A 15,075-nucleotide genomic window follows, 5' to 3' on the forward strand; every position below is an offset into this window, starting at 1 on the left:
ATCGGCATCTGCCCTCAAACCCTGTCCTGGCACTAGCGGTATTAGATCCTTACTTGATGGATTATGGGCTGAGAAAATGAAATAGAAAACATCATTAAACAGAAGGAGAGGTCAGAGCAAAGGGGATAGGCTTCCCCCCTTATCCAAGTCTCTGTTGAGGTTTACAGATGGAGATGGTATTGAACCTAAATGGTGCACGTCCTCAGTCGGGGGTGATAGTGAATCACATCCCAGGAAGGGACTCCATGCTTTGGAGAAAACAGCCTTGGAGTATGCATCCTTGGTGGCGGATCTTGGGAGACAGCGTTGGCAAAGCAGGGAAAAAAGTAAACAAAAAAGCAACTGAGATTGCAGGGACCAGTCTAGTAAGAAATCTTTAATTTCTAATGAGCTTTAAAGGATTTGAGAGGGTTGATTTTTTTTTTTTTAACAAACCAGTTCAAGTACATGCCTTCAGATTATAAAAGTACCTGAAATTGCCTAGAATATCAGCATGCATAGCTTGTTAGTATTCACATATATTTACATAGGAAAACAAGAGAAAGATCTACAGTTATTTACAGTCTACATAGGAGAAGAGAAAGGCAGCATAATTGTATTTCCTAAAATACAGTAGTTGAATAGTCAGCACATGCATATTAAGATATATTTGCATGATAGAACGCAAATGTTTTAAGACATACCTTTTTAACTCCCTATGCTAAGGTATAGCATAATAAAGGTAATTTTTTTTGTGTGTGTTTTGTTTCTAGTCTATTTGCATCAAGTGTTTTAAAATGTTCACTAACACAGCGGCAGCGTTATTTACCCTGGCAATTAAAGCAACAGTACACACGATAATTTCCTACTAACTAGCAACAAGCTGCTGGTGAATGAAATATCTATTGTTTCTCATTATCCATCGACCAACATACAGGGATCTCTCCTTGTAAAGGCAGTGCCTAAGCTATCACCATTAATTACAGAAGTAATATAAATGAGACTCTACAGTATGTACTAAATGAAATATTAACAAGGCCAGTGTCTTTGAGCCTGAAAGATGCACTAACAGGGCACACTTTATAGCAGGCTATCTATGAAAATCACACATACATAATACAGGAGTGCCTGGCTTACAGCTCTAAGCCTAGACTTTAGAGGCCTGTTTGCTAGATCTGTATTATTGCAAAATACATTCCCTTAATTAGTTTCTGGAAGACAGAGTTAGTATTTAATTTCTTACCATGATATGTCCCCATCATAACACCCTGTGGTTTTTCAATGCATTGTATTACTGACGTGTGTGCGCGTATGTGCACATGTGTGTGTGTGTATCAACAGATGAAAAACAGTCTTTATCTTTAAAACCTAAACAAATGGCTCGTTAAATATTTGTCCCAAAAGGTCACTTGCTTAAAAAGCATTGTGTCGTGTGTGTTTGTGGGGTCCACTCATAGCTAAAATGAAAGGCAGTCTAAAAAATTTTCTGTGTGATGGAGGAGGAAGCCAAGTGTCAGTATTGTGATGACATTCTTTGCAATACTGCATATGAAAAAGTCTAGATTTTGATTGATAATAGTATTAAAAAGCTATATAAATATATACAGCATATACAGTACTGTATGTATACATACATTTATATAAAGTAAATATATAATTGAAGTTAGGTACAGCAAAAACATAAAACATTTCAAGTCAGTGTAAGTTAATAACAGAATTGATTTCAATGAATTCTCATCTACATATGCCCAAACACCAGCCAGTCCTGTTCTGATGATTTAGTTGCAGCAGCATATCTAATCTGTCTTTTTGGCAGGATATGTTTATTGTCAACAACCTGTTTGCTCAACAATTCAAATTACCCTTGCCCAGAAGGCTCCGCCCTCAGCTGGCAGGTTGCGTGTTTCAGGAGGATTTCCAATATCCTCCATGGGATTTCCTTTTTGACAGTGGCCGACAAGTTGTGACGGGATTCGTGCTTATAGAAATCTCAAAAATCTGCAAAATCTCAGAGAGCGAGTGGCAGCGATTTTCAGGTATGACCAGCTCCTGATAGTGCTCCTGCTGATGCCCAGAGACTGTCCCTCGCACGCTCTTTGCTTCTCACACCACTGGCCAGGGTTGGCACACAGGGCATGGGGCAAGCAATGGCCAGCAACATCATATGATCAGCGTGATCGCACCCTTATCCCATTACACTCTGAAATGAAGGTTGCTAATTTTCCTCAGAGTTTTTTTGAAATGCAGAAATGAGCAGGACTGTGCAGTATCGCACCGCTGCTCCACACTAGCCTGTGAGAAGGAAAGAGGAGCAATGCTGGCTCATAGCAATTTGCATGCCATGTTCAAAACTGCCACTTCAATGGAGTAATGATGTCTTAAAAGTGTAAATCGGGTGTGAATGGTTCAGGGGGCAGGAGAAGCAAATGCAGAAGTGACCTGCGTGGCGATGGGATGTGGGTGAAAAGGCCGGGGTGAGCAGCCAGCGGGGCGTGCTGCGGCTCCTGCCGACGGAGTGCTCGCTGGGCAAGGTAAAGCCATGAGCTGCATTGAAGTTTTTGAAGCTTAAGATGGCTCTGTGTCAGGCTTGAAACTATTTTCAGAAGCTGATTGTGGACTTTAATAAGATACCAGGAAAAGGAAAGAATGCGGCTGTGGGAACCAGCTCCCTTCCAGGTGCTGTGGTAAGAGCATTTAGGCTGCACGGACATCGGTGTCTGGTGCGGTCTTAAACACTGTGTGATTTTATCTGAGCTGTCTGTGAGGGGCTGCAAACACAGTGCCAGAGCTGTGGGAGATGTGTGCCCTTCTGAAGGACGGCTGTGGAACATGCGGGATATCCTAAGGCAGCTCAGATGTCTTAGGACCCCTGTCAGGTAACGGAATCCCACCCCCGGTGTGCCATAGTGGCTCTTCCTAGCATATGCAAAGGGTAGGAGAGATCAACCTGTGGATCACCCTTTCAGGGGCTGGTTCCCTCTGAAGCATCCATTTCTGAAGAATTCAATGGTGTTTTGGCTAATAAGGGTTTTACCAAGTTCTCTCCGAGCTAGGCAAAAATAAACAGGGTGAGAGAGGGAAGAGTCTGGAATAGGTCCTGGTGTAGCAGACAGCTTCACAGGTTAAAGAATTAAGTTTATACAATCAAGAAAAATATGCACGGTTTTAAAAGGTAATTACAATTTTGTCAGCTATTTTGCCAACCTTTTTCTACATCTCTACATATTTTAACAATGGTTTATAATATAACGCTTTATACTTACACAGTGCTTTTCAACGCTAAGTGTGGAAGCACTCCATAAATCCGAACTGGTCCTCACAACACCCCTGTGAGGTGGGTGAATAATAGTGCTCTCCCCATGTTACAGCTGGGAAAAGTGAGGTACATGGAGTCGATGTTCACTTATTCACTAGGGAAGTAAAAGTTGAAAACAGAAAACCAACCCAGTTCTCCTGACTTGACGTCCTGTATTGTTTTGTTTTGTGGTGGTTTTGTTGTTTGGGTTTTTTTGTTGGGTTGTTTTTTTTTTTTTTTTCTCCTGTGGAATGATTGCAGGCATTCTGTTTGACACTGGATGTTGGAGGTTGGAAGTTTTCAAGCACTATCATTGCCATAATTGAGAACATATGGGGTGTTGCATAACACAAACAACATGGTGCATTATCAAAATACATTTATTACAATGGACACATTTTCTTTTGCAAAGTTAAAACCCAGAATGTAAGTTAAATATAGCTGCATATACTGAATAGTTGAAATAATCACTAGGTCTTAATGCCTCAGCAGTTGAAAACAAATCCTCTTTCGTAAGCTACTGCAGTTTCCTTACTCAAAGAACATAGCACACTTATCTTCTATAATGTATGTAAAGAATACTGTAAATGTGTAAAGGTCTTAATGACGCTAAGAAAAGTTACAGCTTGAAACCAACTATGCTTTGCAAGTAGAGAAGCTGATGGAGTTTTGAGTCTTTGTAGTTGGGAATTAATTGAAAAAGGGATACATCAGAGGAAAAAAAGCAGACCTTATAGATTTCAGTTTATCCGTTGTATTATCTTCTAAGAGATGCTTTGCTGGTTTAAATGTGGTGATGGGGGAAGGGGAGGTGGTTGAGAGTCTCTGGTTTAGATGTGGTTCGGTGAGACCTTTGAAAAGACTGTAATTACAGAGTCAGTTCAGGTCACGTTTTCCTGCTGCACTTGGGTGGAGATGGGACCTGAAGTCAACTGAGCCCGACTTGTTTCTTAGATCATATTTGGCAGCTCCAAAGTTTTATTTTTTGAGCTGCAGATATGATTTCAGTTTATCATACTCACCCAAAATAGCAGCAGCATGTCTCAATTTCGTATTTCCTTGCTGAAAAAGCAATCGGGGAATCCTGTTTTCTTACCAGAGACTAATACATACGTATTCTGAGCGTTACTTATAACTGTGCATCTGGGATTGCTCTGAGTAAGAGGACTGCAGCAGGAACTGAACAGTTCTCCTGTCATCTCACATGCGAGACTAAAACTTGTTCATTGCATTATATGAAGTGATGGCCCCTCACAGCTCTAAGGTATCCCCGTAGGAGATGGAGCAAAGTAATGCCGGGCATTGAGAAGTAACTCCCTCAGCTACAACTGGCCTCAACTGTGGCTGATATCACCAAACTGCTCTTAAGACTGCGCCTAAGAGCACTTCAGTTACTGGGGAATCCTGAAGGTTGACTGAGGACACGAGGATTTTAGGCTTGCTAGTTTTTTTCAGAGGGGGTCATCGCACTCCACATTGTCCACAGACTTGGGCTTGATGGGAAAAGCTACCAATGCAATTCATCTGCTGGAACATTTAAACATTACAGAGAAAGGAGTAAGTGTATTTTGAGAAAACTCTGCACCCACAATCCCAACTGGGGCTCGCTAGCCATCCCAAGTAGAAAACAATCCACCCTGGGGGCAGCTTTCTTATTTTTCTATTTCTATATACCTACCCAGGAGGTATATAGAAATCTATATATTTCTATATACCTCCCCAGGAGGTAAGCCAGAGCTGGGCTGCGGAGCTGCAGCGTGGAGCGGTGGCTGTGCCCCGCGCGTCCCTGTGGCCACTCTCCCTGAATGCCAGCACTGGGCTTGCATCAAGCCCGGAGCAGATCCTCGGCCACCGCAGAGCTGTAGAGCCTGGGGGAAGGCAAGGGACCTATGCTGATTTACGCCAGGTGAAGGTGAGGCTCGAGGAATTTAAAATTGCAGCTGTATCTTGAGGGTTTGGTTTGGACAATTTGGGAACTGGTCGTGGTGGAAATAGGCTCCATATCGTTTTGTCTGTTATTCTAAGGAGATTCTGTATTTCCCATCAAATAGAGATTGACTGTTGCTGAAGCTAGCTGGCGGAGAGTTTTTCCCTCTCTAGCAGCATGGATGTGAGCTCTTCAGGGTGCTTTCCAGAGGCCCAGAGAAGGTATGGGAGGGTTTCATGGTCTGGAATATGTTCATCCTACGTCATCTTCACACTGCTGCCTAATGAGTTATTCCACTATAAATGGTACGTTCACAGTGCCGTTGTGTGGATCGGATATTTTTGTGTTAGGGATGTGTTGGCTCTGCCTAACAGTCCTGAGATAATAACAGGAACAGCCTGGAGAGTTTTAAGGAAGCACTTGCCTTTTTATTTCACTTGAGCCGCTTGCTTTGAATCTAGCCTTTGCCACATGTGATTTTGAATTCACCTCTTTCCACTAGCCATCTTTTAAAATCCACCGTGCTAAACTTAAGCTCAGGCTACTGATAACTGGCGTTTATCCTTATTTTTTCCTAAGAAAATTAAAACCTTCCTTTCAAAGAGACTGAATCCATTTCACTGGCAGATGATGTCCGGTGCCATCTGTGTGCCCTTAACAGAGTTTAGAGTGGATCTTACTAATTTGTAGTTGATAAATACACAGATAAGTTATGGCTTTGTTTCTGTTATTTATATGCTTGGTATGTCAACTTGCTTCAGAACAGGAATCTAATTTTAGAAAATAAACATGCATTTGAAAGTAGACAAATCTGAAAACTAAGCATTAATTGTGTAATGCGTTTTCTTATCGGGAACATAAATGGTATCTTAGAATACTAACGGATGCATTACATATATTAATGAGGGTTTTACCGTATACTGTATCTCAAGAACCCCTTTTCTTTTACTGTTAAGATATTCAATATTAATTCGTATTCAGTGCCATCAGTTACAAAATTGACAGCTAGCAGTTATGAAATAAATGCCTATGAACTAGTAGCTACTTAGTATTTTCCTCTCAACAAAGGATTTTGGAAGGGTGGATAATTTAGATCTCCGAGCTTCAACTATAAATAAACAGCAACTGCTGTATAAATCCCACCCTGCTGCTATTGAAGATTGTATTACAAAACTGACAAATGATTTGCGGAAGAGAATGATGAACCCTTATTACTAAGACACTCTTCAACTTAATCCAAAACAAGATTCCCGGGTAATTTTACGTATGCTCGAAAGATTGATAGCGTGGTGCTTGCCTAGCAGCTTTCAAATGTTTGACTGGATCGGAAATGGCATTGAGGCATGATTAAAGATTCAGTTGGGCTTCTCACAAATTCTTTATCCTGTGTATTCATCATTGCAACCCGCTGCCTTTGTTCCAGGTTAAAGAAGGCTGACCCCCAGCTCTGGTGATTAGCACCCTGTACAACTGACGGACGTATGGAAAAAAAAAATGTTTAGGTTGCCCAGTGCTTTTAGCATTGTTTATCAGTTGAAATTGTTGGGGGGGGGGGGGGGCATTAATCACAATAGATCAGGGAGAGTCTGTGACAACTGACAGGCTCATTGTTTAAGACATTTTTTAACGAAGTTGTTAACATTAATTCTTTTATATAGTACTCTAATCTTCTTCAAATTATGTTCTGACATGGCACAAACCGCTTGGCATTGAAAGTCATTCAACAGTGATTAAAGTGCTCTTTTTATCGGTTTAAGAATGTTTCATCTTGTATCAGCAGTATGGAATTGTTTACTAATTAGATTCCCTAACATCCTCTGCTGTCGTATGCTGATGATATGTGAACAGGAAAGCTGATGAGCAAAAAATTAAAACTTGTTACTAAACTGTCATAAGGCCCAACATATAAAGATGTCATTCAAAAGGCTGTGTTCAGGAGGGATAAACAATATTTACTGAGAAACTAAGCAGTTTCTCAGCCTGGCTAGGCATGGCTGGCAGCGCAGGCATTTTGCAGTTATCTGCAGCTCTGGCTCTTCCCAGAGGTTTGTGGTGTCTGAGTCGTCGAAGCAAAGGAGGAATCTGTCCCTTGAGGACCTTCCCGGTCAGCATGGCATGTACAAGGCTCCTAGGCATCCTGCTTTGGGCAGGAGGCTGCGCTAGAGACCTCCTGACATCCCTCCCAACCCAAAGCGCGATTTGATTCCTGTGATTCTGTGCTGCTCATTCCCCTCTGTGCCCAGCAAGTCACTTAGGCAGATCCTTGAGTCTCTGAATGCAACTAGCTCACATTCACCAAAGGAAATTAGATGCTTAAATGGCTTTGAGAATCTGGGATTTAGCTTCTGTTTCGTAGTTTTGCCATCTGAAGGAAGCTCCTAGGCTTGATGGGTTCATGTTTGTCCATTATTCTGAGATATTAAAGCTTTACCCTCTGTCAACAAAGGAATAAATATGACTGCATTTCTCTTAAGTAATAAGAAGGGTACTTTTCTTCCAATGATAGAACCATTGAACTTTCTTCTTCCAAAACAGCCAACATGATTGAAACGTTTAGAAAGAAGTAAAGGTATACACAGCCAAAAAGCAAATGGCATGTTGCTTACATCCAGTTCTCAGTGAAACACTGGAGGCTTCGCAAAATAAAGTGCTTTGGGCTTCCAGCCACATAATCTTTTATCGCTTAAAGTAAATATCCTACGCTCACACAGGGAAAACTATTCTCTTCTTTTGGAATCCAGGTTGTGTCAGCATTCGAGGTATAAAGCACTGCTGTTCTACTGTGGGACATTTTTCTGCCCGCTGAGAATTTTGTTTAAGTCGTCAAATTTGACTCATTTGAGAAGACAAATTATTGTTTGGTTTGGGTTTTAAACTGCTCTGATAAACTTCCATTTTATAAATTAGCTGAATTCTATTAGAGCTAGCCTGAGTTTAGCTTGGCTGGACGGATGCTTTTCAGCAATAGCTTAAGGGCTCTCACTCTGCATTGAGCAATTTAGTTTAATTTTACCTTTCTAATAAAAGTCCAGTTGAATTGCTTGCAAAAAACTAATAGTACTCTTCAGGGGCTTTGAATCATTCTAAACAGCTGAATACAGCGATCACACCTGTGCTGTGGAGCTTTATAGGATAGTTCAAATGAGCATAGGAATTTTATTGTTCTCTATTAATATTATTTTTAGTAGAACTCTCTTCCTTTTCTGCTACTGCCTTTAAGGTACTTTCTCCTTTTTAAAAAAAAGATATTGGTTTAATAAGAGGATTACTATGTATTATACTAACTTCAAAAATATTTTGGTCTGGTGATAAATATATGCCTTTCAAAATACTTACTGCAGACAGTTTTGGTTTACCTTGTGATGGGAGATCATTTCTAAGCTGTGGAGTCATCATTATCAGTTTAATCCCATCTTCTGAGAAAAATGCAAGTCTTGCTAACAAATATGCCTTTCTTTTCCGTTACAAAATTGAGATGCCTCAATTAAGGAAAACTGGGGCTTTTTAAACTTCTTTCTGCCTGTGAAGGATGAGAATGCAAACTAGAGGACTTTTGCACGTTGGCCCCCTAACAGCACCCTGAGTTTTCTTGCTTGTGGCAATGAAAGGCCAGAAAAAAAAGAGACTGGAGGAAAATCGTGAAAGATTGAAGCCTGTTCTCTTTCCCCGTTAAATTACCCTAATGTGGCAACATCTAATTTCTCTTCGTTTACTTTTTCAATCATACTTGGCAGCCTCTTTATTCTGATTCCTATCAGCTCATAATTAGTTACCACAGAAAGGACTAAGACGTACATAAATAATCAGAAGATGCCAGATAAACTGTATCAGTTTAAAATTAGTGTTGTGTCTTGCTGTGCATTCTCACCTATTACTTTTAATTATAGTTTACAAAGCAAACTAGCTGCTTGCCCTCTTTACAGCTATTCTGGCCCTGAGGTTTTAATCTGTGCCAAGGGTTAGCCCATTGCTGGTGCCGGGGTGCTTGTCCCAAACCCGTGGCTTCGGTCCCTGGGTTTCTGTTCGAGAAATTCTGAGAAACCCATCGTCCCTGTTTGAACATAAGTTCACTTGGTATTTAAAAGAAAAAGAAAGCAAAAATAAAAAACCTCCTGATCCACAAAAAGCCTCTAATCTACCCGCTCCATTTCTTAAAGCATATAAGACATGAGAAATGGTTGTCACAGAGCAGAAAAAAAACCCAGGGGAAAGCCTTGCATCCCTGCAAAATCAGAACCCCTCTCTGCCTGCAGCAGATAAACATTCTTACAAGGCAGTGGTGACAACCGCCACCGTGAAACCGTTGATCAGAGATATATGGGCAGGTTTGGCAACAATCCCGATTGCACTTTACATGATAGGTCTTCATTGGAGTGCCCAGGTTAATTTTATACAAGAGGTTTAAAAAAACCAACCAAACAGAATACATAGATGAGCCTGCATCACTGGCCAGGATTCGGAAGCGCGGGTGCCCGAGCTGTACGGTGAGTGCTGTCTGTCTTGGAAAGGGACGCCAGGAACCCTTGGGGTGCTGCTTTTGGAGCTGGCTCAACTGTTCTGGGTTCAAACACCCTGCCCCTCTGTGCCAGGCTCTCCCTGCTGCCCACCCAGGTTTTGATTGAAAAGGGGCAAAAGACCTGAGGCCAGGGCTGTGGTTCAGGATTGTCTTTTTCTTTTCTTTTGCTCTAAGAGGAAAGGAAAAGAAAAAAAAGCCCTCACTAAGGCGTTTTGCAAGTAAGCGCTTGGTAGGCAGGTGGCACCTTCAGCTGGGTTCCAGCCTTGCCACCAGGAGGTTACCCCGTCAGCCGCGATGCTTTTCATGGATGCTTTCACAAGATGCAGCTTCAAAGGACTATGGTCAAAACTACAATGATATAAAATCTGTATATATTTATATAGGGTTTTTTTTTCTCTCTCTCTCTTTTTTTTTTTTTTTTTTTTTTTTTTAACTTCCAGCAACAAGGAGCTGCCACAACTGTCTACTGCGCCACGGCTGCGGAGCTGGAGGGCCTGGGAGGGATGTACTTCAACAACTGCTGCCGCTGCCTGCCGGCGCAGGAGGCGCAGGGCGAAGCGACGGCCGCGGCCCTGTGGGAGCTGAGCGAGAGGCTGATCCAAGAACGAATTGGCAGGCAGTCCAAATAACAGGGAGCTCCTGGAAGGATCAAAACACACGAGTTGTGTGCACGCTCAAAAACTGCCAACACTGGAACCTGTCCAATCTTATCATCTAGAGGGTTTCCATATACCTCAGATACAGATTAACCAGTGTTAAATGAAATAATAGCAGTCACAACATAGTGAAAAATGTTAAGTACTAATGGGAAATGGGGAATACCGTGGGTTAAAGGGACAATGCGGCTTCCTGGGGCTTAGTTAGTCTCGGTTCTCTTTCTTTTGATTATAGCCTGTTCAAAGTGTAACCCAAGGAGGCATCTTTTGTCTTATTTGAGAAAAGCAATGCTGCAGATATTTTCTGTTGTTTGAATTAATGGGTAGGTACACAGCCCGATCTGGGATTTCCTCTTTATTTTGATAATTACTGTCTGTTAGGCTTTAGGTATTGATTGGGAGATGGCAGTTGTGTTGATTCTTTTTCCCTACAAGGACTTTATTGGGTGTGGCAAATAAAAAGATTATTAAGGAAAGAAATCTTTCCTACCCTTGACTGCTGGCTGCAAATACATCTGCTCTGTCTAGAAAAAGAAGGTGCAAGAAGACATCTGAACAGAAATGGTAAAGTCACAGCTAATTAAATATTTCTGGTTTTTTCTTAAAAGATTATAATAAAAGATATGTTGTAAACCATTCCCTAAATACTGTCGAGTTAGCAAAGATGATGTTGTCTCCTTAAGAACACACAGAGCGTAATCAGGGGTTTAAATGGTATTTCCATCCATTTCTCCAGTCACAGTTTTAAGGAGGTTTTTTTTTTTTCTTTGAAAGTTCACAGTTTCTCAGTTCTCCTGACACTGTATCCCATTCCAAATCTTTTTTTTTCTTTCAATTTAAATTCAATAAAACAACATGCTTGCTTGAATATTGTCACCTGAAGAGAAAGTTTGTCTCGTTTCTGCAACTGTCTTAGTTCCTTTTTTTTTTTTTTTAGAAAAGAAAACTTGAGGAAAAATAAAGAGCTTCTTGTTGATGCCAAGAAAACGCTGTTTTTTTCTTGTTTCTTTCTGAGTTCATTTTTTCTATTTTGTGCTTTGTAGCTGTCTTCACGCCAGAAGGTTGTCCTAAGCCATCCCCAGTCCAGCATCACATTTTCTGTAGACAGAATATAAACAAATAAATAGAAGGACATATTGTTAATAAAAGCTTATTTTATCCCCTTATTTATGATTTATTGCTAACAGTCTGCCTTCCATGATTTTTCTTGTCTGAAACCATAATGCATCTGATTAGTTGTTGAATAGGTGTTGAAATCAAGGCATGCATTCACCTGGAAGAAGTAGCCAGAGCATCCTCCCATCAAAACCTCACCACACTAATGTAAGGAATTATGATATCGCCGTGTAACAGCTATACCTTACAGTCATATATTACAATTTGGTTTGATTATTATTTTTTTTTTTAATTTACAGCTAAGTCTTGTTTACTGCAAGCTCTTCTCAGGTAGGTCATGTTCAATGTCCTCTGCATGTACGGGCTGAAACATCTGTAAGTAAAGTCTCGACCTGTGACATTACATTTCTTCTGAGTGAACGGGGGGCAACCTGGGAGCCACTGCCCTCAAAACTAGGGTGAATCATTTGATCTGGCTTTATACAGAGAAAATGAGGGCTTTTTCTTTTCTCTTTTCTCCAGAGCCCTTGGCATCCTTCAAACGTCTGCCTAAGTACAGCCTCGGCCACTCTCTGCTTGGCCACTGCCTTACCTGATGCCACAGTCTTTCCTAAAGCAGCAGCAAAGAATCTATGGCCTTCCTTGTACCTGCTGTGCCACCCGTGTAGCAACAGCCTTCAGTAAATAAGCAATCCTGCCCACGTGTCTTCCTCTGCTATCTGCAGCAAGCCCCTTCCCCAGGGCCAGCACATCCTAATGAGCTTGCTCCTGCACTGAAACATTTGGAGGAATAAAGAGATAAAGATGCTGTTCCAGAAAGAATAACGCCTCTTTTCAATCTTTTTTTTTGCAGGGGGAAGCTCTTGTCTCCTAGGAGTTTTGACCAGCCTCTGCTGCAGAGACAAGATGCAGGTATAGTGCAATGTCTGAAAAGTAGTGGTATGGGTCAAACTGTCTGCAAGTTGAGGCAATGGTTACAGTCAAATTCTTTGTATTGTCTGGAGTTTATCTGGGGAGAAAAACTGATTAACTTCTGTCACCTGTGCAACAGCCTTTACAAATGCATTATTTTTCCTTTTCACAGCCAAACAGAATTACTCTCATATAATAATATAGCCAATCTATGGCAGCGGAGCTTTGCATCAGGGCTTGGCATTGCTGGGTTAACAAGAGGCAGTAATTAAGCAATGCTGGGAGCTCTGCACTCCCCCGAAGGCCTGGGCCCTATGCTCCATTTAGGCAAACATTAATAACCGATAATGAACACCCTGTCATTCCTTATTGCTGAAATATTGCATGCTTTTATGAGAATTCAGTACTTAAAGAGATTGCCTGCATTCCTTCAAAGAATATCTGGGAGGTGTTTTTCCGCCGTACATGGCTCACTATTTCAGTGTTATGAGGTAAGAGCATTTTTAATGTTAGCATAGTTTTGTGTTAGTGTGACATAAGCTACCTCCCCCCCCCTCCCAGTCTCACTGAGTTGGTCGGGTTCCTCTGGTTCCTGTTTCTGGTTAATAAATATTTATTGTCACTAGTGTATTACCCTGTCTAGAATTTCAGTGTCACGATTTTCTCCAACTCACATAAAATGACTTGCTATCTTCTTTCTGGTTTTCTTTCTTTCTTTTCCCTTTCTCTTTGTCTCATTCTCTTGCCTTCAGTCTCCCTTTCTCTTTTTCTCTCCTTCTCTTTCTTTCTCTCAATTTTTCCTCTCCCTCTTTTTGTCCTCCTTTTTGTCTCTGTCTCCTGTGTTGAGATAGATAGCCAGCATAAAAAAGCTTTTCTTTTTTTTTTTCCCCAGTTTCATTCCAAATGAAAAAAATAGCACAAATCTGCAGAGCATTTGCTTCTATTAGAAACACTTGTGAAAATAATTTTTCTTGCACTCTCAGCTTGGTTTCAGCACAGGAGGGATGTGCAGGGCACATTAAAAAGGAAAAGAAATTGAAAAGAAACAGACTCCAAACCCTCCATTTTAATATCCTAGATGTGCCTAAGTCATTGGCTTTCAAATATATTTTGGTGTAAGATTTGGCACATTTACAGCTGGTCAGATTTATTTATTTGACTGGCTTACATTTTTCCGGTTGATTTACCTGAGGCAATGTCTGTGTGAATTACTCCACAATGCATTGACTCCAGTGTTCATTAAAGGTAGTTAAGTGATCCTGTGTCTAATATTAAAGCAAACCCCATTAACCTTAACTAGTATCATATCAGCAAAACAAAAAGAACTGAATAAAGCAAAATAGATTGGGTATTTATAGTTCTTGGAAAAGATCCAGCAAATTTACATCAAGCTCCTAATAGTCCTAATAAGCACTTGCTAGTTATCCCCATAAAAAAGGAGCGGGCTGGGTAAGGACTGTGTCGCTGATGCACCGCTCGAGCCCCACAGGGCGTTCTGAAGGGGAGGTGCTGGAGAGCGATGCCGCAGAGCATTTCCACCCACGTGCTGAAAGGCATTGCTTGACACTTTGCTTTCCTTCCCAAGTCAACATTTCCCATTTTAATGGTCGGGTTTTGCCCCTGTATAGGTGCCCTGGACCTCAAGTTCACGTAGATGAGCAAGCAAAGTCCCTTGCTGGGAATGGAGAGCCACCAGAAGCTCTTAGGGGAATCGAGGTGCCATTTCAGTCAGTGGCAGCTTCCACTGCTGTCCATGCAGCAGATAGTGCCCGTGGTCTGTCCAGAAAGTAACTGACTGCTGGGACCTCTACCTGCAAAATCAGATAGAGGTGAACCAGCAGAAACCCATGCCAGGTCTTGACTTCCCCACTCCCACCTGCCCCCAGCTTTTTATTTTGACATCTGGAAGACAAACTTCAGATATTCTCAGACCATGTAGGGATTTTTATTAGACAAAGTCTTTCCAGCAACACTGCAATAATTTGACTTATATCAAGGTTGAATAACTCCTTGTCAGGTGTTAAGCTCATGACCTTTCAAGCCAAACACACTTATACCAACCAGTTTACCATTGGAATGATCAATATCTTGTAAGAGAGAAAGTCTAGACAGATCTTATTTTGTCCTTTGGTATCACTTGTGGCTTTGGAATTGATCATTATATGTGGCTGGGGAGAAATTGCCTATACATTTCATGCTCTGTATTTATCTTGACAAGGTTCTCTAGGATTATATTTTCATAATCTGAATGGCAGTGGAACAGCTGCTCAGCCTGTGCAAGCCCTTCTTATCAGGCTGAATTTAAGCTACGGTAATTACTCTTTCTCCTTATGTATTTCTTTTTTAAACAAGCGTGTACTATACATTAAAATGTATGGTTGGGGTGGCAGGGGTGTGTGCTGAGAAGCTTGGAAAATGCTGCTAAAATGTATTTTTTTCTATCTACAGTGGCTGATGTGGGCTTGTATTTTATTCTAAATGGAAGCCCATGTCTGAGCATACATGGTCTCAGAAACAGGATCCCAGCCTACACAGAGAACACGCTGTTTTATTAACAAACCTTGTAGAGTCAAGATGCCCTGAGACTGGAGGCAGTTTAGGAAAACCGGAATAGCCGTTGGTAAACTCCTGACTGCTGCCTTCAACCGGTCCCTTTGCAAAGAGGTTCCTTAGT

The 15,075-nt window shown here is 41.3% G+C and overlaps 2 protein-coding genes across 3 annotated transcripts in view; one reads left to right on the top strand and one right to left on the bottom strand.

Annotated features, from left to right (window-relative positions):
• WWOX (WW domain containing oxidoreductase) overlaps window positions 1-11,360 on the top strand; it is a 530,925-nt gene extending 519,565 nt beyond the window's left edge. For both annotated transcript variants that reach the window (XM_055726863.1, XM_055726864.1), the window contains one exon: window positions 10,158-11,360. In XM_055726863.1, the coding sequence (XP_055582838.1) occupies window positions 10,158-10,346 (189 nt within the window). In that variant the 3' untranslated portion in view covers window positions 10,347-11,360. The remainder of the gene's footprint in view (window positions 1-10,157) is intronic.
• A 4-nt stretch (window positions 11,361-11,364) lies between these two features.
• Window positions 11,365-15,075, bottom strand: part of MAF (MAF bZIP transcription factor) — a 191,587-nt gene continuing 187,876 nt past the window's right edge. The window contains exon 3 of the mRNA XM_055726867.1: window positions 11,365-11,471. The gene's annotated coding sequence lies outside the window, so the exon portion shown is untranslated. The remainder of the gene's footprint in view (window positions 11,472-15,075) is intronic.

The sequence above is a fragment of the Falco cherrug genome, chromosome 14 (assembly GCF_023634085.1).
Source record: "Falco cherrug isolate bFalChe1 chromosome 14, bFalChe1.pri, whole genome shotgun sequence".
Lineage (NCBI taxonomy): Eukaryota > Metazoa > Chordata > Aves > Falconiformes > Falconidae > Falco > Falco cherrug.